Consider the following 23,918-nt stretch of genomic DNA (forward strand, 5'->3'; position numbering starts at 1 on the left):
CGTGTGGTGTAGTGCAAACATGATGGCAGGAATGCCAGAATGGCTCTGCCATTGTGTTTGCGCCATGCCAACCTCACCACCACCACTGGACCCCTCTGTGCTGGTAAGCTGCAGTGACTCAGCCAGACAGAGGTCAGATGTAGACCCAACACACCATCCGCTAATGTTTATCATCAAGTTGGTTTACTGGGAAACCTTAACATGGTCACCAACTTTGGGTGACTGGAAGCTCTTCCATTTATGAAATGGATCAGCCTCGACCACACATTGTATTTCCTGAAATGCCGCAATTCGGAGGCCAAAAGCTTGACAAGCCATGGAAACAGAACTTGCATTTTATGTCTTGGAAGGAAATGGACTCACCTGTCAAAGTCATAGGACTCAGCATCACTTTTGCAAATGCCAAATTAATATATGAATTTATTTCATCCAAGATGAATGCTCATTAGATACATTTTTTGTTTAACATCGGTTTTTTCTAGGTGACTGGTGGCCCACTCAGTTTATGAAAATAAAGCCATTGTGGAACAAAAATCTGTAAAAAAATGTATGTCCTATCCATATATTGGATAGCTCAATATCCATTATTGTCATGTGAACTATTCCTGGCTGGTTATTATTTTACGAACTGTGTTAAGCTAGCTAGGCAATGAAGAAGGAGGAGAAAGAGTATGGAAATCATAATGCAGGGTCGAATGGTCATCACAGTTTTAACTAAGAATTTAAGAAAGGGATGTTTGGTTCAGCTAAAATATGCATCTTCATGAACATGGGAAGAACCCTACTGAATCAAACCATCTAATCTACCATCCTGAGTACAAACCGATGCTTCTAGAAAGCCAACTACCAGTGTAGTGAGGTCCTCCCTCCTTGTTGCCCCAACAACTGCTGTTCAGTGTCATAGATTGCATATAGCTATCACGACTGTCACAGAATTCTCCTTTTAAGGCCATCTGATGTACTGGTCATTCCCACATCTCGGGTCAGATAAACACTACACACTGATTATGTGTTATGTAAATAAGGATTTTATTTGGTCTAGCCTGAATTTGCCACCACTCAGTTTAATTGGATTTTTCAACCCAAGTCTCTCTCTGGGTGTGCATGCACACTCATATCACAGAATTGTAGGGTTATAGATTTGGAAGGGACCCTGAGGATCATCTAGTCCAGCCCCCCTGAAATGCAGGAATATGCAGCTGTCCCATATGGGGATCAGACCTGCAACCTTGGCTTCATCAGAAGGCCTTGTACACCTTCTTCTGGCAAGTCCTGCAGCCAAGCTGGAGGCAAATGTACTGCTCTGTTTTGGACCCCATCATGGAGGCCAAGAGGAGAGTATTGTCGTCTGGGCAATCCAAGACTTCCATACACACTGCCCAGGCTTGCACCCCAGGAAGGTCACATTGGTTTTGCTAAACAGCGGTTTACTTCACCTCCAGAGACACACTCCATTGTCTCTTGAGATGCCAACAAGGAAGCCAGGAGGAGGATGGAATAAGCAGCTGAGCTAAGAGCTTCATGCACAAGAAGAAAAGAGCATAAAAACATAAATGGGAGAAAAGAAGAGTCATAAAGGCACAAATTGGGTGGCAAAACATTGAAAATAAGCTTTATGTACACAAACATTATGAGCACTCATTTATTCTTGTTGCTTCTTATTATTTGTCTCTTTTTATTTTCTGATCTTCGTAAGTGATGGTCAGAAAACCAGAAAACAAAGCACTGTCGGCCACTCTGCAAAATATATATTTATTTTCACAAACCTGGATGAAGTCAAATATTGTAAGCGGTAGTAGGTCATCCAATATCGCTATGTCCTTTGAGAATCTGTTAAGTATTCCACCTACAGGTTGAAGAAAATGAAATGGTATAGGAGGAGAAGATTATTCCTAATATGGGCAAAGTTTATTAATATATTAACTGTACATATAACCTTTCTTAGTAGTAATAATTTCTGAGTACTTAAAAAAAATTGTGTGAAGTTTTGGAGAAAATTTAGCACTGAACTGAAACCTACCATAAAAAGACATTTGTTTTCATATAGACAACAGAACTTTGGCACAAGGAGACTGGTCTGAATGATCTACAGTATAAGTAAAATTTTACAAAGTACTGCCTATGTCACATTATATCATATATATGTTGGTAAAGAGGCATGCAGGCCTGTAGCCCAATGCATTACTGCCCACTCAGCATAACATTAAGAAAATGCACTTTGTATAGGGGAACATGATAGCATAAGCAAAAACAAAGTAAAATAAGGTGGCTGGAATAATGGAGCACAAATAACTACTGTATTTTTCCATGTATAAGACGCCTCCTATTTTGGGATACTCCAAATTACGAAAACATTCCTCAGCACGACCTGTGTATAAGACGAGCCCCAATTTTAAACCTATTTTTTTGGTTAAAAAACCTAGTCTTATACATGGAACAATACGGTGCTTATTATGCACTTGGGAATAGGCCATAGTTCCCCCACCCCGGGAGTAACTGGAGAGAAAAGTGACTGGTTTGGTAAGGCACAGTCCAAATCCCAGGTCTGCCATGCTAGAGGGGGCTTGGATGAGGTGGTGATGTCCTTCTGCCCTGTACATGTGTTAAAAGTCTTATCCTCTTTTTTACCTGGCTGCCCTAATTTAAAAGTTGCTACCCTAATAGTGGACAATGACCCTCCTTTGCTCCCCTAAATTAGTTTTTTTCTGGAGTTGTACCCTGCCTATCCTAAACATGTTTATTCAGAGGTCGTCTCTTTTGACTCGAGCAACGGTTAAATTCAAACTCAGTGAGTTTAGGACAACTGTCGGAAGTTACACTGCATTCATCAAGGCTTCCTCTAAGATGTGCGCTGACCTAAATAGCTTTCAACCCAAGTACTGTATTCTAGACTAGAGCATGGGTAGGCAAACTAAGGCCCGGGGGCCAGATCCGGCCGAATCGCCTTCTAAATCCGGCCCACGGACGGTCTGGGAATCCATGTGTTTTTACATGAGTAGAATGTGCCCTTTAATTTAAAATGCATCTTTGGGTTATTTGTGGGGCCTGCCTGGCGTTTTTACATGAGTAGAAAGTGTGCTTTTACAGTGGTACCTCAGGTTAAGTACTTAATTCGTTCCGGAGGTCCGTTCTTAACCTGAAACTGTTCTTAACCTGAAGCACCACTTTAGCTAATGGGGCCTCCTGCTGCCACTGCACTGCCGTAGCACGATTCCTGTTCTTATCCTGAAGCAAAGTTCTTAACCTGAGGTAATATTTCTGGGTTAGCGGAGTCTGTAACCTGAAGCATATGTAACCTGAAGCGTATGTAACCCGAGGTACCACTGTCTTTAAAATCCATCTCTAGGTTATTTGTGGGGCATAGGAATTGATTCGTTTTTTGTTTTTCCCCAAAAATATAGTCCGGCCCCCCACAAGGTCTGAGGGATAGTGGACCGGCCCCTGTTGAAAAAATTTGCTGACCCCTGTAATCTAGAGTAACTGAGAGGAAGCTGATGGGCGAGGTGACATGTGCCACAAAGGGAGTGAGATGGTCTATACCTGCTTTCAATGTGTTGAAGGAAGACATGGGTGCCTGAAGAATGGCATGCAGCATCTTGCGGTGAAGGGTTTTAGAAACCGAGATGAGAGTATGCACCAGGGGTAGGCCTCGAAAAAGGCCCAAGGCAAGTAAGGTATCAGCCACTCCCACATAAATGTAGAAGATGTAATAGCCACTAGTCTCCGTAATGATGACTGCATAGCCTTCCACATCTTGGGAGGAAGCATTTCTTGCCTGTGTTGCATTTTGGCTATCTGAAACAGACAACCTATTGAAAACAAAACAAAGCATAGACTATGATCAGTACAGGTCTGAGTTAATTCTTTGTTCTAAAGTTGGGGGCAGAAATCAGAACTTCTGATCTACAGAAAATGGAAAATGAATATTCGGTAAAATTGTAATAATAATAAATAATAATAATAATAATAATAATAATAATAATAATAATAATAATAATAATAATAATAATAATAATAATTCTTTATATCCAGCCCTCCCCAGCCGGGCTCAGAGTCGCTAACAACAGTAAAAATAGCACATTTTACATAAAATTACAGTCAATTAATTGAAATATGTTCTAAAATCAATTCAGAATCAAATTAATGGCAACCATTGGGCTAGAGTTCTATGAGGATTACAGAATGAGAGACGGGGTCAGACTGTGCCTTGGCCAAAGGCCTGGTGGAACAGCTCCATCTTGCAGGCCCTGTGGAAAGATGTCAAGTCCCACAGGGCCCTAGTCTCTTCCGACAGAGCATTCCACTAGATTGGGGCGACAGCCAAAAAAGCCCTGGCTCTGGTTGAGGCCAGCCTAACCGCCCTGTAATTTGCAATAGTGGTGAGGAGAATGTCGATTTCAAAGAAAAGTGTTTTAAGTTTTTGCTGTGGCAAAGTACAGTGGTGCCCCGCAAGACGAACGCCTCGCAAGACGAAAAACCCGCTAGACGAAAGGGTTTTCCGTTTTGGAGGCGCTTCGTAAAACGAATTCCCCTATGGGGTTGCTTCGCAAGACGAAAAAAATCTTGCATCCCCCCGCGGGTTTTTTTCGCTTTTTTCGCCCTTTTCTTAAGCCGCTAAGCCGCTTAACAGCTGATTGCTGGAAGCCGCTTGACAGCTGTAGCGCTAATCCGCTAAGCTGTCAATGGGCTTGCTTCGCAAGACGAAAAAACCGCTATACGAAGCGCCTTACGGAACGGATTAATTTCGTCTTGCGAGGCACCACTGTATATTCATTCTCACTTGCCTCTTTGTGTGAAAGGCAGAGAAGGTATTGGGTATCAATAAAAAGGTATGCAGTGTTGCAAGCCCCACCCACCTTTGGCCCTGCCAATCATTTGCTGTGACTCCCAATTGATATTTCCCATGGGTCAAAAAATCTTCACAGAAAAAGAAAGATTGGACATGATAATGAATTTCATATAAGGCTAGGGTGCTTTGAAAATGGTTGCCTTGCACCAGTGGCGTAGCGTGGGGGGTGCAAGGGGGGCCGGGCGCACCGGGCGCAACATCTGGGGGTTGGGGGCGCAAATCCACGGGTTAGGGGGCGCAAATTACTTGCCTTGCCCCGGGTGCTGACAACCCACGCTACGCCACTGCCTTGCACACTGCTGCTTCAGAAAACTAGCTTATTGATAAGCATTTGCTAAGGGTGGCGCTGTGGGTTAAACCACAGAGCTTAGGACTTGCTGATCAGAAGGTCGGCAGTTCAAATCCCCATGACGGGGTGAGCCTCCGTTGCTCAGTCCCTGCTCCTCCCAACCTAGCAGTTCGAAAGCACGTCAAAGTGCAAGTAGATAAATAGGTACCACTCTGGCAGGAAGGTAAACGGCATTTCCGTGCATTGCTCTGGTTTGCCAGAAGCTGTAGGCTGGCTCCCTTGGCCAATAAAGCGAGATGAGCGCCGCAACCCCAGAGTCAGTCACGACTGGACCTAATGGTCAGGGGTCCCTTTGCCTTTACCTAAGCATTTGCTAAAAATGCAGGTACATCAAAAAATGTCGATCAATGTTAGAACTATAGTAAATATTTGTTGGCATCCATCTGTCTCAAGAGACAATGGAGTGCACCTCTGGGGGTGAAATCAAGCTGCTGGAGAATCACAGTGCTTGCTGAGGCTGCAGAGGTCAGTAACTTGGAACTGCTGCTTCCTGTATTGTTTTCGGGGTGTTAGCAGCACTGAAGTAATCTCTCTGAGGCGCAAGCCTGGACCTTATGTATGGAGGTCCTGGGCTGTCCAGACAACAGGACCTCCCACCCACTCTTGGCCTTGCAGTTGCTGTCCAAAGGAAAGCCGAGAGATATGTTTGGCACCAGCTTGGCTGCAGGAGTTGCTGGAAGGAGGAGTGCAAGACACTATCCCACTGTCTTAGGGACTCCACTCCAGAGTGTAGGGTTTACTCCTTCTTCCAAGGATGTCCTGAGAGGCAGGCAAAATGGTTTTTTCCCAAAGCCTTTCTCACAAATGAGTACAGCTGCAAGGCAGCAAAGGTTTAGGGTCAGAGTTTTCCTTCTCCTAGTTGGGCTACCTTCCCAGATTGCCGAGCCAACTCCCCCTCTATAGTAAGCAACTAATAACTTAAAATAATATAATACAATAAACACTCACTTATTGATAATCAATACTCCAGCAAGAGAAGCAGCGACCTGCAAATAGAAACACAGAGTTAATTATCTGTCATCATCATTTCCTGTCATTATCTTGCTCTTTTTCCAAGAAGTCCAAGATGGCATACATGTTAAAAACATAACAAGAGCCCTACTGGATTAAACCAACAGCCCATCTAGCCCAGAAACCTGTTCGTATAGGGGAGAACCATCTGTCTAGGGAATTTCGGGAAACACAGGGTATGAAAGGAATCTAAATAAAATGGTAGTGCATGTTTAAAGCAACTTCCTATTTTTATCTAATTCCTTTGTGTATGTGTTAATTTTCTTTTCACTTTTAAAGTTTACCAGTTTATATTTTATCAACCTTATTTTTACCCTCTGTTTTCTTCCTTAGTTTACAGTGCAATGCTACCAATGTCTTAGAAGAAACACTGTGTTAAATAGAGCATGCAGAAAGGTAACTGTTAGTAGGATCACACCGTTAATTTCACACACATTAACAGGTTTGTTTGTTTTTTAGTAAACCATGGGTCAGACTAGAACATATTTAATCTAGAACATAAAAGGTTTCCCTCCTCCACCTTAAATTTTAGAATTAATTGGTAAAGGTAAAGGTACCCCTGCCCGTACGGGCCAGTCTTGACAGACTCTGGGGTTGTGCGCCCATCTCACTTAAGAGGCCAGGGGCCAGCGCTGTCTGGAGACACTTCCGGGTCACATGGCCAGTGTGACATCGCTGCTCTGGCGAGCCAGAGCTGCACACGGAAACGCTGTTTACCTTCCCGCTGGTAAGCGGTCCCTATTTATCTACTTGCACCCGGAGGTGCTTTCAAACTGCTAGGTTGGCAGGCGCTGGGACCGAGCAGCGGGAGCGCACCCCACAGCAGGGATTCGAACCGCCGACCTTTCGATCAGCAAGTCCTAGGCGCTGAGGCTTTAACCCATCTTCCCCTAAATGGTTGAAGTGGGTTATTTTGTTTTCTAATGAGCCATGCTACAGCCTGATTGCTCAACTCACAATGCCTGAACATGCATGGAATACTGTGAGCATGTTCTGTTATGTCTCTTGCTGGTACTTAATATGATGAAAATTCTTAGAGATGACATGGTAATGTAACTGATCAATATCAGCCAAGAGTGTAGTTTCCTTGTGAGCAGTGGCAGAGAGCAGGTGGGGGCGGGAATGGCGTGCATCCCGGGGGCGTGGCGCGCCGCCCACAGGGGCGTGATGTGCATCCTGGGGGCATGGCCCCCAGCGCGGGGGGAGCAGCTGCAAGTGCCCCCCTGCACTTCTCTTCCTCCGCCAGTGCCTGTGGGTTAGGAGTGCCAGTGGCTCCCTTCTACTGCTATCACTATGAAAAGAGCTATACCAACAGTGCTTTCATTTATAGTAGCTTAAGCAGAGTTAAGTTAAAATAGAGTTAATATACTTACCTCAATTAGAAAAATAACTACACATATAATTAACACAATAATCAACTTTTTGTGGACAGTAATATATCTGAAGTATGTATTCCATGTAGTAACAGCATTCATGGTCTCTGAATCCTCACAAAAATATTCCTGGGAAAAGAATGGACAAGAACACAATGAGAACCAATGCTTTCTTTCTAGAAAAATAGGTGCTGGTACTCACCATGAAGTTGCTACAGTAAGAGCCATACTTTTTAACAACAAAAAGAGGTTCTGTTGCTCCGTACCCTTGAGTGCCCCCTGAAAAAAGCACTGATTAGAACTATCTGAGTAACATAATCTTTCGTTGGCACCTTATTCAAAGGAATGAGAGCTGACTATTGTTGAGATGTGTATGAAAGTTTTTAAGTTTCTAGCTGTCTTCTAAACAATATTATATACTTGAAAATTCCTGACATCTCATTGTTTTCGGATGTAAAAATGGCATCGGGGGGATTTTTTTCAGGGAAACCCTGGATGTATGGCAACGCGATGGAAAAAGCAGCTCCGAAAGCTTAAAAATCAGTATTTTGGGGGGAGGTCCCCCCCCCAAAAAAGGTGAACAATTTCTTAAAAGCTCAGCAATTTTGCATGTGCCAGGAATTTAACTTTTCTGAAAGTTAAATTCAATATGATGCTGCAATATGATGCTCACACAATAAGATGCTTAAGAATATTTGCCCAGTCTATTTCTTTGCATTCATACTTCTAACTTTTTTATTTAAAAAAACCATTGAGGAGCTGCAATGAAGGAGAAGATTTTGACAATATCTGGCAACCGCTGATTATTGTACAGATGTTGGATAAGTATTTTTTTACTATTTTAAGGATGTGTTATGTTCACCACCTGGATACTTGGTTGTAATAATTTTTAATTGCATAGTACACAATAAACAAAGCACTGCTGTGCTCGCTGAAGCACAGCCCAAATGTAATCTTTGTACTTTGATTCAACAATAGTACTACTCAAGTGCTGGGTCTACTTGCGTTCAAACAATGCATGGTTGTGGGGAGTGGAGCCACACATACCATCCGACCTGCAGCCCTTCATGCGTTCTTTGAATGTGAGTAAATCCAACACCTGAGTAGGACTATTACCATGAAAAGAATCTCCCTGAGATCATTAATTACATTTTCAAATGTGAAATCAAAGGGGTATGTGATACAAGAATGCTCTACTGGGTGTTCAGTCATAGAGGACCATGTTACGTAGATACTGGGAACTGAAGCCTATCTGACAACAATCTTACAGAAAAGCAGCCATGTTAGTATGTTTGCTGATAAAATAGTCTTTCAGCAATGTAAAAGAGTAGCCGGGTTATTATGGGATAAGCTTTCATGGACTACATTTTATGAGGTGGATGGTATATAAATGCACATCTACCAACAGTAATTTGAACCACGTACCTTTAAATCCTCTTCATTAAGCTCCTCGCTTATTTCTGCCACACTGTCCATAGACAAGCGCCTGGCATAGATATCTGTCTCGCAAGACGAGTGGGCTACTGACATTTTACGTATGGATACGTTGCCCTTTCTGTAGAAACTCTGACGTTGGTGAACTGATGTTCGGGTCATCAAGTTAAGCACAGACTGTCTTCTATGTTCTCTAAACGTGGGTCCTGCGTTGATCACATTGCTGCGCGGCAGAATTGCCTCTCCTTGTTCAGAGTCCGGTACCAACGAAAACCTTCTTTCTACTGGTTTCCCAAGGCCTTCTTCTATACCATTGACCTGCAATGGAGCTTTTTGCATAAAGGAGAACTTCCTGCTAGAATTCAGCGCATTCATGACCGAGTTCTTCCTTTTTTCCACAAAGTTTGAGGTCTGTTTAAAAGACGTTCTCTTCATTTCATTTGGTGCGCCCATGCCGTCGCTACCAATAGAAAGTCTCCGCAGCGTTTCGCTTAGAATGGAGTTCCTTCGATCTGTGCTGAACTGATCAAAACCATCAAATCCCATCAGCTCAGAGCTAAAGTTGGGTCTCTGACCCTGGAGTTCAGAAAAGGTCCCGTAAAAATAACAGCTTCCTTCGTGTAAAATTAGTATCTTGTCTGCTATTTTCAAATGTTCCAGCTTCGATGTAACAAGTATTCTAGTTTTATTGACGATAAGTTTGCAAACACAGCTTCGCAAAAAGAAGGGGGGGACAATTAGAGATTTCAAGGAGGGTAATCATTGCTCATTTCTGTACCTCATTTTCTGTCCAATTTTGCTGATCTTCTTTGAGTGCTTTCCAGCTTAAAAGCAACAACCCAGATTCATTTAGCTAAGACACAATTTGAAGAGCAAAAGAAAGCATGCCACTCAAGTAATTGTGCACTGAGGACTCTAGCTAGGTATCTGAATATCATAGCCACCAGCACTGGGTGCATGGGGCACAGGGAGCTCCGGCCCCCTCAATATTTTGAATCAGGGGACTCACTCACCCCCAATATTGAGGGAGCGACATCCCCTATCACCCCCGGGGCACCCTCCATGTGCTCCAGCCCCTGCCTGTGTGTGTTTGTTTTTTTTAAGGCTCAGTTAAACTACTGTATTATTTGCACACAAACATAGATGAGAAGTAAGTTCTTTTAAATGTCATTAAGTGACTGATAACAGCTAAGGTGAGGTCAGCAAACCAGCACAAAGGCTTATAGCACATCCTGGGATGATCTACAGAACTACTGAAATTCAGACTAAGAAGCTTGGAATGATCATGAGGGTTTATTGCAATCCAATCAGTTACAATATCCATAGAATAATGTGCATTTCATGATGTTCGGAACCTACCTAAACCTACTCCTAAAAGCATTAAGCATTTGAACTATCAAATTATACAATAGAAAATCTGTTTCTTGGGTTTGCATGCTGCTTTGCACAAATTCTTTTGCATTACGTTGGCATAATACCCTGTGTATTTATTTAATTAAATAAGCAAATTTTATTTATTAAATTTATTTATTTCATAAAATTTATTTATCAAACAATCAAATATGTCAAAATATACTATACCTTTCAAATATTTCTTTCTCTGTTAACATGTCTAGATAACCGAAAGGGGAATCCAAGAGATATAAATCAGCATCTTTATATACTGCTCTAAATAAAGGACATAAAAATGAAATTAGCTTCCATTAAAAGTAAATGCTAACATTTAATTTATGTTTGGAATGTTTGATCAGAATATTTTTCTGTTATTATATGCAATATAAAGATCACCCAGGGAATCCAGTATTGCGATCACGTAGGCTTTATAATCCACCATGTTAACATTTAATTTCAGGAAACAATTACAACCTGAATTTTTGAACGCCATGGCGCCTCTGCTGCAGCACCACCGGACCTGCCTTCATTTGCCCCAGTGGCAACAAAATATGTTTCTCGCATAATGGTTCCACAGCAACAGCAGGCACTGTAACCTTCCAACAGTTTAATTTCACACCCAATGACGCATTCTTCTGTTGTCTCCCACGACAGACAGATGCCAGCAACAACCGATACCAAGCACTTATCCATTGATAGGCCACATAAAAACATGGTGCTTTGCTTGGCTCTTAAATCCTCAGTGATTAAATGTGAATTTTGCCATTATTGGTAAACACAGTGGTGATCATGTTTCTCCAGAATAAGCTCAAAATGCAAACAAGAAGTAAATTAGCCCATGACGGTGCTGTAGACATATTTTCTATCTATGTGATTAAAGAGGTCCCATATAAATGGTGTCTACATGTTATACTGGATGCGGTTGGTGCTGTGGGTTAAATCACAGAGCCTAGGACTCTGAAGGTCGGCGGTTCGAATCCCAGTGATGGGGTGAGCTCCCGTTGCTCGGTCCCTGCCCCTGCCAACCTAGCAGTTCAAAAGCACGACAAAGTGCAAGCAGATAAATAGGTACCGCTCTGGCAGGAAGGTAAACGGCGCTTCCGTGCGCTGCTCTGGTTCGCCAGACGCTGCTTAGTCATGCTGGCCACATGACCCGGAAGCTGTACGCCGGCTCCCTCGGCCAATAAAGCGAGATGAGTGCCGCAACCCCAGAGTTGGTCACGACTGGACCTAATGGTCAGGGGTCCCTTTCCCTTTACTTACATGTTATACAGGGGAAGGATCTGACTATTCCAGCTCTACAATTCTATTATTCTATTTCAGTTCTCTTAGTTTGAGGCGTATAACCCTCATCTGAAAGCTGCCACCTATTCCTGTAGTGTATTACTCCAGTTGAAATGGGAGCATCACCAAAAATTCTAGTTTAAATAAAGACTGTGTTGCTAGCGACAACTCTGTGCTAAAACCACTACCTCCCGTGTTCTTCCCATAAGTGCTGAGGAAATGCCTGACTGAGCTTGCAATGGGAGTAGTTGCACTAGTGAATAATGCAATGCTGAAAACTTTGGGCAGACATTGCACGCATTTTCAGAGGCAGGGATGATTTCAAACATTATAACAATGGGAACCTGAATGCATTAGTTCTTGCAAAGTGGAAACTGCTAGTTACAACAGGGGAGGAAAACGGAGTGTAGGATTATTTCTGATGCCTCCCTTTAAATGCCAGAACTTTGAAAAAGGCTGGAATTTCATACCATGAACTAGAAAGTTGTATTTGAAAACATTAAAAATTTAGCAGCAATTTTAGGCACCAGAAGTTTTTCAATTAGTTCAATAAGAAAGCAACAAGGTTCTGAATTTATAAAACCAAATCCTTACCTTGCATATAAATGTGAGACTTCCATTAATCATGAGAAATTGAATGCTGATAACAAAACATGTATGGGCTGTATTTATTAAAAACATCATACAATTATTTCAATTCACCTGGCAAGAGAGATCCTGGCTCGCTGACCACCACTGAGAGTGATCCCACCTTCTCCCAAAACTGTGTCATCTTTTTCTGGAAACTTCAAAATGTCCTGTTGAAACATTTTATAAAAGATTTTTTTTTTCAGATTACACCACAGCTTCTCAATTTATATCATATGGAGCAAGTCATAAAAATGAGCGACTGAGGGCAAATTCACACAACTTGTTTGCCATTTTAACCAGATCTGGTTGGGAGCAATCTCTCTTTAGAGCTCTTTGCAACCCAATGGGCTCTTCAGAATCCTGACTAATCTAATCATACACAGGATTTGGCCACTTTACAGCTCACCCCAGCTACCCATAACTTATACAGATGCCAATTGGCTCCAGTCTCCCTTCATTACAATAACTGCTTAATTGTTTCTAGCCTATGTTTTTTTGTTATTTGGCAAGCAACTAATCCATTAGATGAGCATTCCTCTTCTCCCATTAAGCTTAGTTTATGCGGTAGCCTTTTGTGATGGTCATGGCAGACATTTGATATAATGCAGAAAATATAATTTCCCAGTCATTAATTTAGTGGCATGTGACAGTTTATCAGCAAGCACACATGGTGGACTTTAAGAACTCACCAGCTTCCATCCTGGTGGCTGGTTGTTTTTAATTAAGCCCGAGAAATTATTGCCATCTCTATTGGACTGGTATTATTTTTAATGTACATTCTTGGGTGAGGATCTGTACTTCATTTGGGATAAGACTTCCAAAATTTTAAATACTCCCCCCAAAAAAACATTTAGGGTAAAATAGGTTGTGAGGTTCGCACCAGAGTAATAGGAGATAATCATGCACAGAATAATAGCAGACAAAGAAGTACTGCCCATATTGTGTTTACTCTGGGGTAGATAACAGCTTTGCTTTCTTCCTTGGGAAAGGCTGCACATCTGCAGTAGAGCAGAGAGGACCACATGCACAATGCTACGACTCTTACCAGCTCTAGACCATGAGACAACCCTCGTACCTTTAGGAATTCCCTCTGCTGCAGGAAAAATCCATTGCACTTTTGAGTAAATTATCTAAAGCAGGGGTCAGCAAACTTGTTTAGCAGGGGGCCGGTCCACTGTCCCTCAGACCTTGTGGGGGGCCAGACTCTATTTTTTTGGGAGGGGGAATGAACGAATTCCTATGCCCCACAAATAACCCAGAGATGCATTTTTAATAAAAGGGCCCATTCTACTCATGTAAAAGCATGCTGATTCCCAGTCTGAGGGCTGGATTTAGAAGGCGATTGGGCCGGATCCGGCCCCCAGACCTTAGTTTGCCTACCCATGATCTAAGGCTAATTGTTCTGTAAGATGTTTATCCCCTTTTCCTGCCCTACATTTGTTTTAGTTTCATCTTTCAGTCTTTGGGGTCATTATGCTCTGCTGGATTTGATTAGGTGGTCAGCTACTAAGACAAATACGCTACCAGCAATTTAAACTCTGGTTTGCTTTGTAAATAAACACAATAATCCTGGGCTTCCTTCAGTTTTTCTCTTTCCTGATTCTCCAAACATTGATTTGGTTATTTTCTGAATGTTTTTTCCCCTCCACAGTTTCAGCATTAATTTCACTGTGGGTACTTAAGCTGGAGACAGCAGTCTAGTCTGTTTTGTAAGCTGCTGGGACTCTTTTGAAGATAACCTGCGTATCTGACAAACTTAACTATAAAGTACCCATAGGAACAAAAGCAAGTCTCATATTTCCTCTGATCATCAACAGTGAGAGTCATATAGAAAAGGAGAATCCTATTAGCATCCAAATCAGAATCCCAATCCTAGTCAGAAGAAAGAAGGCCTTCTTATGTTCACTGGGACTCGATATATTAAGTCTAACAGGGATGCGGGTGGCGCTGTGATCTAAACCACTGAGCCTCTTGGGCTTGCCGATCAGAAGGTCAGCGGTTAGAATCCCCGCAACAGGGTGAGCTCCCATTGCTCTGTCCCAGCTCCTGCCAACCTAGCAGTTTGAAAGCACGCCAGTGCAAGTAGATAAATAAGTATTGCTGTGGTGGGAAGGTAAACGCCGTTTCCGTGCACTCTGGTTTCCATCACGGTGTCCCGTTGCACCAGAAGTGGTTTAGTCACGCTGGCCACATGACCCGGAAAGCTGTCTGTGGACAAACGCTGGCTCCCTCAGCCTGAAAGCAAGATGAGCACCCCCCTAGCTGCCTTTGACTGGACTTAATCATCCAGGGGTCCTTTACCTTTACCTATATGCAGGCTAAGGCTAATTAAGGAACATACAAAAATGAGGGGGAAGTTTAGATTGGCAGGCAAGCAGAAGACAGGCTGGCCACTCTGAGAATAGATCGCCGAACTAAATGAGCCTTAGACCTGGTTCTCTTCCTACGTTCTTAAGGGGGAAAGTAAGATTGTGAAACAATTTTCTTGATATATTTCCTAACTTGTCTGTGAGTATCATGATTTGCCTGGTTTTCTGATACCTTTATCAAAGTTCATAGAGGCCTTCTCAACGTCCACTGTATAGTTCTGAGGGAGAAAACTGCATTGGTGTCTACTTCTTAAGCTCTCAAGCCAATCATGTTTCTTTAAAGTTTTAGTTGCTCCCGTCCCACAAGCCTTGAGTACAGTTTTAAGATTGTCAAGGACTGTTCCTAAATACTATACTCAGTGCCAGACATAATGCATTCAGCGTCCCTGGTAAAATCCTGCATTTGTTTTAATAAATAGAAATATAGGTCCTTTTCTGAGGCCAACACCACAAACCTTGACGGATTTCTGGTTCCATCTCAAATATTTTTGGATAGAAAAGTACCACTAATGAGGTCTTTCAACACTGCAAACACTAATTCAAAGTACAACAAGTAAAATGTTCCACCCTGCAGAATGTGCTTCAATGTATCCTAAAAGGAATTTTTCCCCCTCCTATCTCAAAACCCAGAAAGTTATGCAAGCTATTTGCTTTCTCTTCCATCTATGCATAACTGTATTTGATAAAGCTACTTCGCACATCTCCTTCAATCCTTCAAGTGAAATTTGATGGTACATTCTTTGGAACGGATTGAACACTGGTCAAAGGAGATAGGGGCTATTAATGATTGGGTTTCCTGACATGAAAACTAATTGAGGTACGAATGGGGGAGTGATAGTCTGACCTTTCACTTTACCTGCACCAAGTAGTTTGCTGCTTCAAATATACATACATGAGAAAGGTAATATAGGCAAAAGGTAAAAAGGTAAAGGGGGACACAGGTGGCGCTGTGGGTTAAAGCCTCAGCGCCTAGGACTTGCCGATCGAAAGGTCGGCGGTTCGAATCCCTGCTGCGGGGTGCGCTCCTGCTGCTCGGTCCCAGCGCCTGCCAACCTAGCAGTTCGAAAGCACCTCCGGGTGCAAGTAGATAAATAGGGACCGCTTACCAGCGGGAAGGTAAACGGCGTTTCCGTGTGCAGCTCTGGCTCGCCAGAGCAGCGATGTCACACTGGCCATGTGACCCGGAAGTGTCTTCGGACAGCGCTGGCCCCTGGCCTCTTGAGTGAGATGGGCGCACAACCCCAGAGTCTGTCAAGACTGGCCCGTACGGGCAGGGGTACCTTTACCTTTACCTTAAAAAGGTAAAGGACCCCATGACGGTTTAAGTCCAGTCAAAGGCAACTATGGGGTTACGGCACTCATATCGCTTTCAGGCCGAGGGAGCTGATGTTTGTCCACAGACAGCTTTCTGGGTCATGTGGCCAGCAGGTCTAAAGCGTTTCTGGCGCAAGAGAACACCATGTCGGAAACCAGAATGCACAGAAACGTCATTTACCTTCCTGCCGCAGCAGTATCTATTTATCTACTTGCACTGGAGTGCTTTTAGACCACAGCACCACCCACGTCCCATCAGAAAGGTAATATATGAACTATGACTTACAGGTATGAGATGAACAAGCTGTTCAGCATTCCATATTACTTGCTTAGTACAGTATAGCAATGTGATACATGCACTTTTGCAAATGCTAGTTAATAGACCCTTCTGATAAAAATATTTTAAGTGCTGTTACTAGCTCTACATCTTCTGTCTCATCCCTATTCTTTTCCTTCTATTCAGACCCAGAAGATTTATAGCTTACCCGGCTGAGCCATTTGCAGGTTATGCAACACAACCTATCCATCATGAAAACATAATTTCAGGGAATTTCTGCTTTAATTATTTTGTTGGCAAAGCCTGACTTTAATGAACAGACAGACTTTGGACGTACAGCAACCTCAAGCAAGAATTGGATTTCTACAATTTCAACAGCCATTTCAAAATTTCAAGATTTGGCCAAAGAGATAACAGACGTGCATATACATTAGTATAAATTTTACTATAACATTACTGTGGCTGTTTCCTCTTAACAGAATGCATAATATTTGATTCTTAGATTTACTGTCCTAGTTATGGGACAGCTATACCTTATTATACGTAAAAATTCAGAGGGTTAGTTCTCTACAATGTAATTGAAATCAATCTTGCAGCTGATGACAGGTTCCACAAGAGTATGACACATCTCAGGAAAATATTGTCTCGCTATCCCATTCTCATTTATTTTATCATGCTTTGACTAGATGTGTCAACAACTATATTTCTCTCTCTCTCTCTCTCTCTCTCTCTCTCTCTCTCTCTGTGTGTGTGTGTGTGTGTGTGTATATATATATATATGCATTTGATGCCCATATTGACCTTAACTAAATTGTAAGCCCAGTGTTGTTTTGAAATTTAAATTATAAATACAGGTTGCTTTATGATTTGGACACATTTTAAATCATTCACCAGTCAAGGCTGTGCAAAGAGATCTAAGTAGAAGAGGATCGTACCTTGAACAGGGAAATTAAAGCAGTAGGGTTCATATAGCCTTGTGCTGAATGAGGAAAATACTGAATACAGTACTAATAAATTATAAGTGCTTCTTTGAATAAAAAAAAATCTTATTCAGCACTTCTTATACAGTGCTGCCATTAGCTATATGTACCCCCGCAGCTTTTAACCACAATCACGTACTACAAGCAAGAAGAAAATATTAAAGACTGACCTGTTCTAACTGACAGGCTTTGATGACACTCTTGTATCGGAATTCATCATAGGAAACCCCAAAGATGATGTTTTCTTTAATTGTTCCAGGCATGATCCATGATACTTGAGGGCAAAAGGAAATCCTTCCACTGTGTTTAATTTTACCTTCCAAAGGCTCCAGCTCTCCCATAATCATCATCAGGAGAGAAGTCTGTTATTGAGATTTATAATAATTAACATTCATTCTTTAATAAAGAGGCGTGTACAACAAGATCTAAGGGACGCGGGTGCTGCTGTGGGTTAAACCACAGAGCCTAGGACTTGCCGATCAGAAGGTCGGCGGTTCGAATCCCCACGGCGGAGTGAGTTCCCGTTGCTCGGTCCCTGCTCCTGCCAAACTAGCAGTTTGAAAGCACGTCAAAGTGCAAGTAGATAAATAGACGGGAAGGTAAACGGCGTTTCCGTGCGCTGCTCTGGTTCGCCAGAAGCAGTTTAGTCATGCTGGCCACATGACCCGGAAGCTGTACACTGGCTCCCTCGGCCAATAAAGCGAGATGAGCGCCGCAACCCCAGAGTCGGTCACGACTGGACCTAATGGTCAGGGGTCCCTTTACCTTTACCTTACAACAAGATCTAATAGCAATGACTATTCTAAGTTTGCAACTTTGTACAATATGTTTATATCAATAAATTTGAAAAGATGGGGTCTTATGTTCATGGTTTGGCAGATTCATTCCAATACAATTCAAAATGCAAAAGGATGAAAAGTCTGAAAATCATCCTTGCAAGCTCATAAAATAGCCTGCCAATCATAGAAGTCTTTCACATTTACAGAGTAAACCTCAATGCCCCTGTGAATCTCTGATGAGTCAGGCAAAGCATTAGGTGTAAATTAATCATAAACCCAGAGATATGACTTATTTGTGCAACCTTGAAAAAGCATAATTAATTTGTGTAACTTTTTAATTGATCCTATTAATGATTTGGCTTGGTGTGACATTTCCTGCAATACTTCTCTGTAAAACAGGACAATAGCGCAGCTAGTGATTCATTCTAGCTTGAAAGCCCTTCAGGAAGCTATTGATCGTGACTTCAGAATACACTTGCCATGGTTTCTGAGTTAATTAGTAGCTAATAGTAACCTTGTGGCACTTAGGGCACATCAAAGTGGTGAGAAATATGAGGAAATATCATACGTGTTATCAAAGGTACTCTAAATGCAAGCCGCCTTCAGAAATTTGCCTCCATGCATTCCCTTCATTTTTTCTTTGAATGCCGTGAAAGCTAATTTCTAAAAGTGGTCTACTTGTCACAGAATGCCTTTAGTTAGTAAAACAGTCATAAAACTTTATTTTTAAACTTCTGCATCTCCAACAGAGATGGGCTTCCTGTGACACAACTTGAGAACTTAGGACAGCGGTTATCAAATTTTTATTCTGAAAGTGTCGTCCAGAGAAAAGGGGTTTGAGAACCACTGTCTTAGGCACTGCGGCTAAGCTGTGACTTGATGAGTTAGTTATTGAGAATAACTGGAGTCAGGGCTGGTGCTAGCATAAGGTAAAGGTAAAGGCACCCCTGACCATTAGGTCCAGTCGTGGACGACTCTGGGGTTGCGGCGCTCTTCTCACTTTATTGGCCGCGAGAGCCGGCGTACAGCTTCCGGGTCATGTGGCCAGCATGACTAAGCCGCTTCTGGCGAACCAGAGCAGCACACAGAAACGCCGTTTACCTTCCCGCTGGAGCGGTAGCTATTTATCTACTTGCACTTGACGTGCTTTCGAACTGCTAGGTTGGCAGGAGCAGGGACTGAACAACGGGAGCTCACCCCATCACAGGGATTCGAACTGCTGATCAGCAAGTCCTAGACTCTGTGGTTTAACCCACAGCGCCACCTGCGTCCCATGTGGTGCTAGCATAGCAAGATGCAAACGCAAACAAAATACCCTTTAAAGTTTAAAAACCTTCCTACACTTTTCAATATTGTGTAAAAAATGTAAAGGTAAAGGGACCTCTGACCATTAGGTCCAGTCGCGAACAACTCTGGGGTTGCGACGCTCATCTCGCTTTACTGGCCGAGGGAGCCGGCGTACAGCTTCCGAGTCATGTTGCCAGCATGACTAAGCCACTTCTGGCGAACCAGAGCAGCGCATGGAAATGCCGTTTACCTTCCTGCCGGAACGGTACCTATTTATCTACTTGCACTTTGACGTGCTTTTGAACTGCTAGGTTGGCAGGAGCAAGGACCAAGCAACGGTAGCTCACCCCATCGCTGGGATTCGAACCGCTGACCTTCCGATCAGCAAGCCCTAGGCTCTGTGGTTTAGATCACAGCACCACCCGCGTCCTTTATGTGAGGTAGTACTTAGGATCAAACAAGTGCTTTTATCAATACAAGTTTCTGGAAATATTTAAATTGTAGCTTAGACAACAATAGTATTTGATAGAATGCATGAAAGAGCTATTGGCCTACAGATCCTTTATGCAACTGGCAGGTCTCTGGCTGTCATTGGTTGGGGAAGTTCTATAAGTTAGCCTGTTATTGCCAATGCCCAAGCCAATACCGCTCACATTCTGTAACCAATAAAGTTGTGGCCTAAATTTTGCCCATTAACATTAACCTAAAATCTGTGTCCTTGTGTCTTAATTCTCCTGGGGGGTGGCTTGAGAGCCTTGACATGCAAGTATTTCAGCAGTCTGCCATCGATACCTTTCCTGCTCCAGTAGACCCTGCAACAGCCAGCATCTCTCCCTTTTCAATTCTGAAGTTGATGTCCTTAAGGACAGGAGTAAAATGAAGTTGGAAGTTGCTGAAGAAGAGACCATCACTAGCAGTGGATATTTTCCTGTTGCCATTTTCCTGCTGTGCTTTTGCAAAAAACTCCGCAGATCCCTGCAAAGAGGGAAAGCAAACGCTCAACATTATAGAGCAGCAACAAGGAGGTCTCTGTGCATGCATAAATGAGTTCTCTAAAGAAAACGCTTTCACATTATGTATCTGCATTATTATTGCATTAAAATAATTCCATATGTTCTGATGTTTGCTATTATCAATGCTGACATTTTGGAGATGGACCCTAATTTAAAAACTGTAGTATATTTATTGTATATTAATCAAGCCGCTTCTTTGTGCTCCTCGTACAAACCCACCCGCCCACTCTAAAACAAACTTCTCTTCTTCCTTGCGTTGAATTCCCACCCTGTCACATCACCTGCATTTAAGCAATATCGCAGCATGGTTGCCAACTATGGTTAAGGTTTACCAGATTTCCCATATCATCTGGAAATCATAACTGGAAATGGATTCTGAGTTGGAAGAAAATCTGGCTTAACTTGATGTTAACCGCTAACCTTGGTGTAGATGTATTGAATATCCACAGTTAGCCGAATATATGTTCTGATACTAATCAAGGAATTTCATACTCTATATCAAAACCCGCCCCAATCCCACAAATTGGCATGCAAAGGAGAATCAAACTTTTTTTATAAAAAAAAATTATTATAGTCCATTATTGGGCTTATCAGGGTGGAGTCTAGAAAAATGAGTGTTTTTCTTGGAAAGCTTGGATAAAGGGAGAGATGAGGAGGCAACTTCTCTTCCCTTTTCCCCACCATCTGCCTTTATAATGAGACACTGGCATATATTAGAAGATGCACCTATATTGCAACACCATTTATATACCATGTTAGTTGTATGGTGAAGTGTTGAGAGTGTTCCTTACATGGCAATTCAGTTCCCTGGGTAGTCTTAGTTGGGCCAGTAAGCTATATCTCAACCTAACCTCCTTGACAAGATTGTTGTGAGGATGGGATCTCAAGGGGGAGGGAACCATGTATGCCACCTTGAACTTATTGGAAGAATGGTGGGACAAAAATTAATTAAGACACCAGATGATTTTAAGAATTTTTTTGTGGTGGTTGCTTTGCACAGAACACCACAAGCTAACTGGTAAAATATGGACAGCAATATATCCTGGAATTCTTGCAACCTGCCCGCCCCCTAAGCTTTCATGCTTTCAGATTGAACTAATTAATGCATTAGGTTTGCCATGGTTCTTTGTGGCTGGGCCCTTGTCCCTTCTAAAACTATATCTGATGCAGAAATTCATCAGGTGAAGCTTTATGCAGCATGGACATAGAATAACAACGCAGTCTTCACCTGCTGAACATCAGCTTGTCTTGTAGTTATTAAAGGCACATGAAACAGTTAATCTAATAAGAGGCAATCCTTTTAAAAGAAACTCTAAGAACTCAGCAAAAACGAACAAAATTTCAGATTTACCTCATCCCAGAAGGCTGTTACTTTATCCAGCTCAAGCCCTGTGGTTGTTAAATTATATTCCAGAGTTTTGTATTCTTCTTTTTGCAAGAAATCCTGTAAATTTAATTTAAAGTTTTTCAGGCACCAATACATATAATGCAGCATGCTAAATTCTGACCACAGAACATGTCTTTTAAAACATTCTCTTGTTCTGGCACGAATGAATTACTTTTAATTAAAAAGAAGGCGGTTGTTAATGGACAAAGTCTGTCCACGCCAGTGAATATTCATCTTCAGATGGAGACTCCCAACATAACATACAGGTGAGATGGCAAGATCATCATAACTGCACATATGAACTGGCTATGTCACCCTTTGTTTTTGGTTCCTTAATGCTATCTTCCCCTCTCCACCTATCAACTTAAAGACCACCAATAAGAATTTAACCTTACGCTTTTTCACTTGAGTATAACTGCGGGTAGATCTAAACACAGGAAAAACCCACTATAAATAAGTCAGAAATTAGATCGTTTTAACAAAAGAAAAAAATCTCTATGGAAAATCACGTTTTAAAATTTCCTGCTCTCTGCCGCCATCTGGTGTTGCATGTTTATAGCGCATTCAAACCATTGTTTCTTTACTAATGTAGCTGAGTCCTGCATGTAGAAAGAGGCCCTGTCATGTATTACTCATGCAAAGGGGCAACACTATACAAAAGCACTTTGAATTGGGCCCAGAAACTAATTGGTGTTCTATGCTCAAACTGTCTTGGCCCAGTGAGCAACCTGGCTGCTGAATTCTACACCAGCTGAAGTTTCCAAACCATCCTCATAGGCAGCCCCGTGTATAACATGTTGCAGTAATCTAACCTAGAGTTTATCAAGGCCACCTGAGCCTCGAGCAACAGCAGGAGATTCAGAAGTTCAATCATCTGAGTACCCACACCTTCAGAGGGAGTGCAACCCTTTCAACAGCAAGCAACCGCCCATCCAGGCAGCCTAACAGTGTCTCAGCCTTATTTGGATTAGGCTTCAGTTTATTTGCTGTCATCAAATAAAACTAGTGATCACTTTACATATACTCTGAAGGGGGTGCAAGCTGCAAACCCACAAAGGTGCACTCAGATGGCTTCCTGCACGCTTGTAAACAGCCTTAAGGTTTATATTTGTATCCTCTTGGACAGCATATCTGAGCATAAATGTAGCACAGCTAACAGCAGTTGGGTATTAACAATTCAACACATATTTGCAGTAATAAAGTCTTTCAGCCAAATCTTCAAACTAGGTGTTTCGGCCTGTGAATGCTTAGAATGCACAGAGATGGCGCCATTGCACATTCCACATTTCCCCCATCATTTTATCTTGGTTTAATCCTGAAATAAATGTTGAACCTGAATCTAGACAACCACCTTCTAATATCTGGTTGTCGTGTGCCTGTCCTCAGATGCCCTTGGGCACGGCTACTTAAACAAATATGATCTTGACAATTATGTTTTCCTTTAATGAAATAAAAACACTTTAATTTTGAAGCACCGTTTCCAAAACAGAGTTGGAGCATATAATGGTTAAATGACTCAGCGGCTTCTCATTCTGCACGTCACACCACAAAGAAAATGGTCGCTTCCAGGGGTTACAGGGCAAGCCAAGGTTACGTAGGGCAGGAAAGTTTCCTGTGGACACAGGACAGCCCAAAGTTAAACAAGTGGCACCATTAGCCATGGATTCTGGGATGCAACTCACCCCCCAATGGTTCTAAACATTTGTGTCACTGCTTGCAATACCATCATAATGCACCATATTGCCTTAAGTGAGTTTAAAATGCAAAACTGCACGTACTCCAAGCATTCATTTATTTTTATTTTATTAGGGTTGGCAAACTGTTTTTTTGTTTGCTTGGGATTTTTTGTTCTAATATTTGGAGGGCAGCAGCAAACCCACTCTCTGCCTTTATGCTTTGAATGGGTAGAATGAGCCAATGCTCACCTCCCTGACTTTCTGTGTTTTCGTTTCTCTCTAATCTGTCACCCTTTTTTGTCTATGAGAGCCAGGAGGGTGTGTGTTTTTTTGTTATAATCTTATGTGCACACACTTTGGAATAAGATCTGTTGAACACAGGAGGATTTATTTCTGTGTAAATATGTACAGGATCCAGTTATACCATATATTTAGGTCGATGGATGTGGTGGGGTGAGATGAGAAAAGGTTTCAGTCATTCACAGGCTGTCGCTGTACTCCGGAGACAATGGGC

General features: G+C 42.3%; 1 protein-coding gene across 2 annotated transcripts in view; it reads right to left on the reverse strand.

The window, feature by feature from the left end:
• CFTR (CF transmembrane conductance regulator) overlaps nt 1-23,918 on the reverse strand; it is an 89,080-nt gene that overhangs the window by 30,585 nt on the left and 34,577 nt on the right. For both annotated transcript variants that reach the window (XM_081928918.1, XM_081928919.1), the window contains 10 exons: nt 21,693-21,785; nt 20,121-20,303; nt 17,433-17,624; nt 12,395-12,489; nt 10,598-10,684; nt 9,008-9,728; nt 7,583-7,711; nt 6,147-6,184; nt 3,541-3,809; nt 1,767-1,846 (listed from right to left, as the gene is read on the reverse strand). In XM_081928918.1, coding sequence (XP_081785044.1) covers nt 1,767-1,846; nt 3,541-3,809; nt 6,147-6,184; nt 7,583-7,711; nt 9,008-9,728; nt 10,598-10,684; nt 12,395-12,489; nt 17,433-17,624; nt 20,121-20,303; nt 21,693-21,785 — 1,887 coding nt within the window. The remainder of the gene's footprint in view (nt 1-1,766; nt 1,847-3,540; nt 3,810-6,146; nt 6,185-7,582; nt 7,712-9,007; nt 9,729-10,597; nt 10,685-12,394; nt 12,490-17,432; nt 17,625-20,120; nt 20,304-21,692; nt 21,786-23,918) is intronic.

Source organism: Podarcis melisellensis (genome assembly GCF_964234715.1).
Source record: "Podarcis melisellensis genome assembly, chromosome: 10".
NCBI lineage: Eukaryota > Metazoa > Chordata > Lepidosauria > Squamata > Lacertidae > Podarcis > Podarcis melisellensis.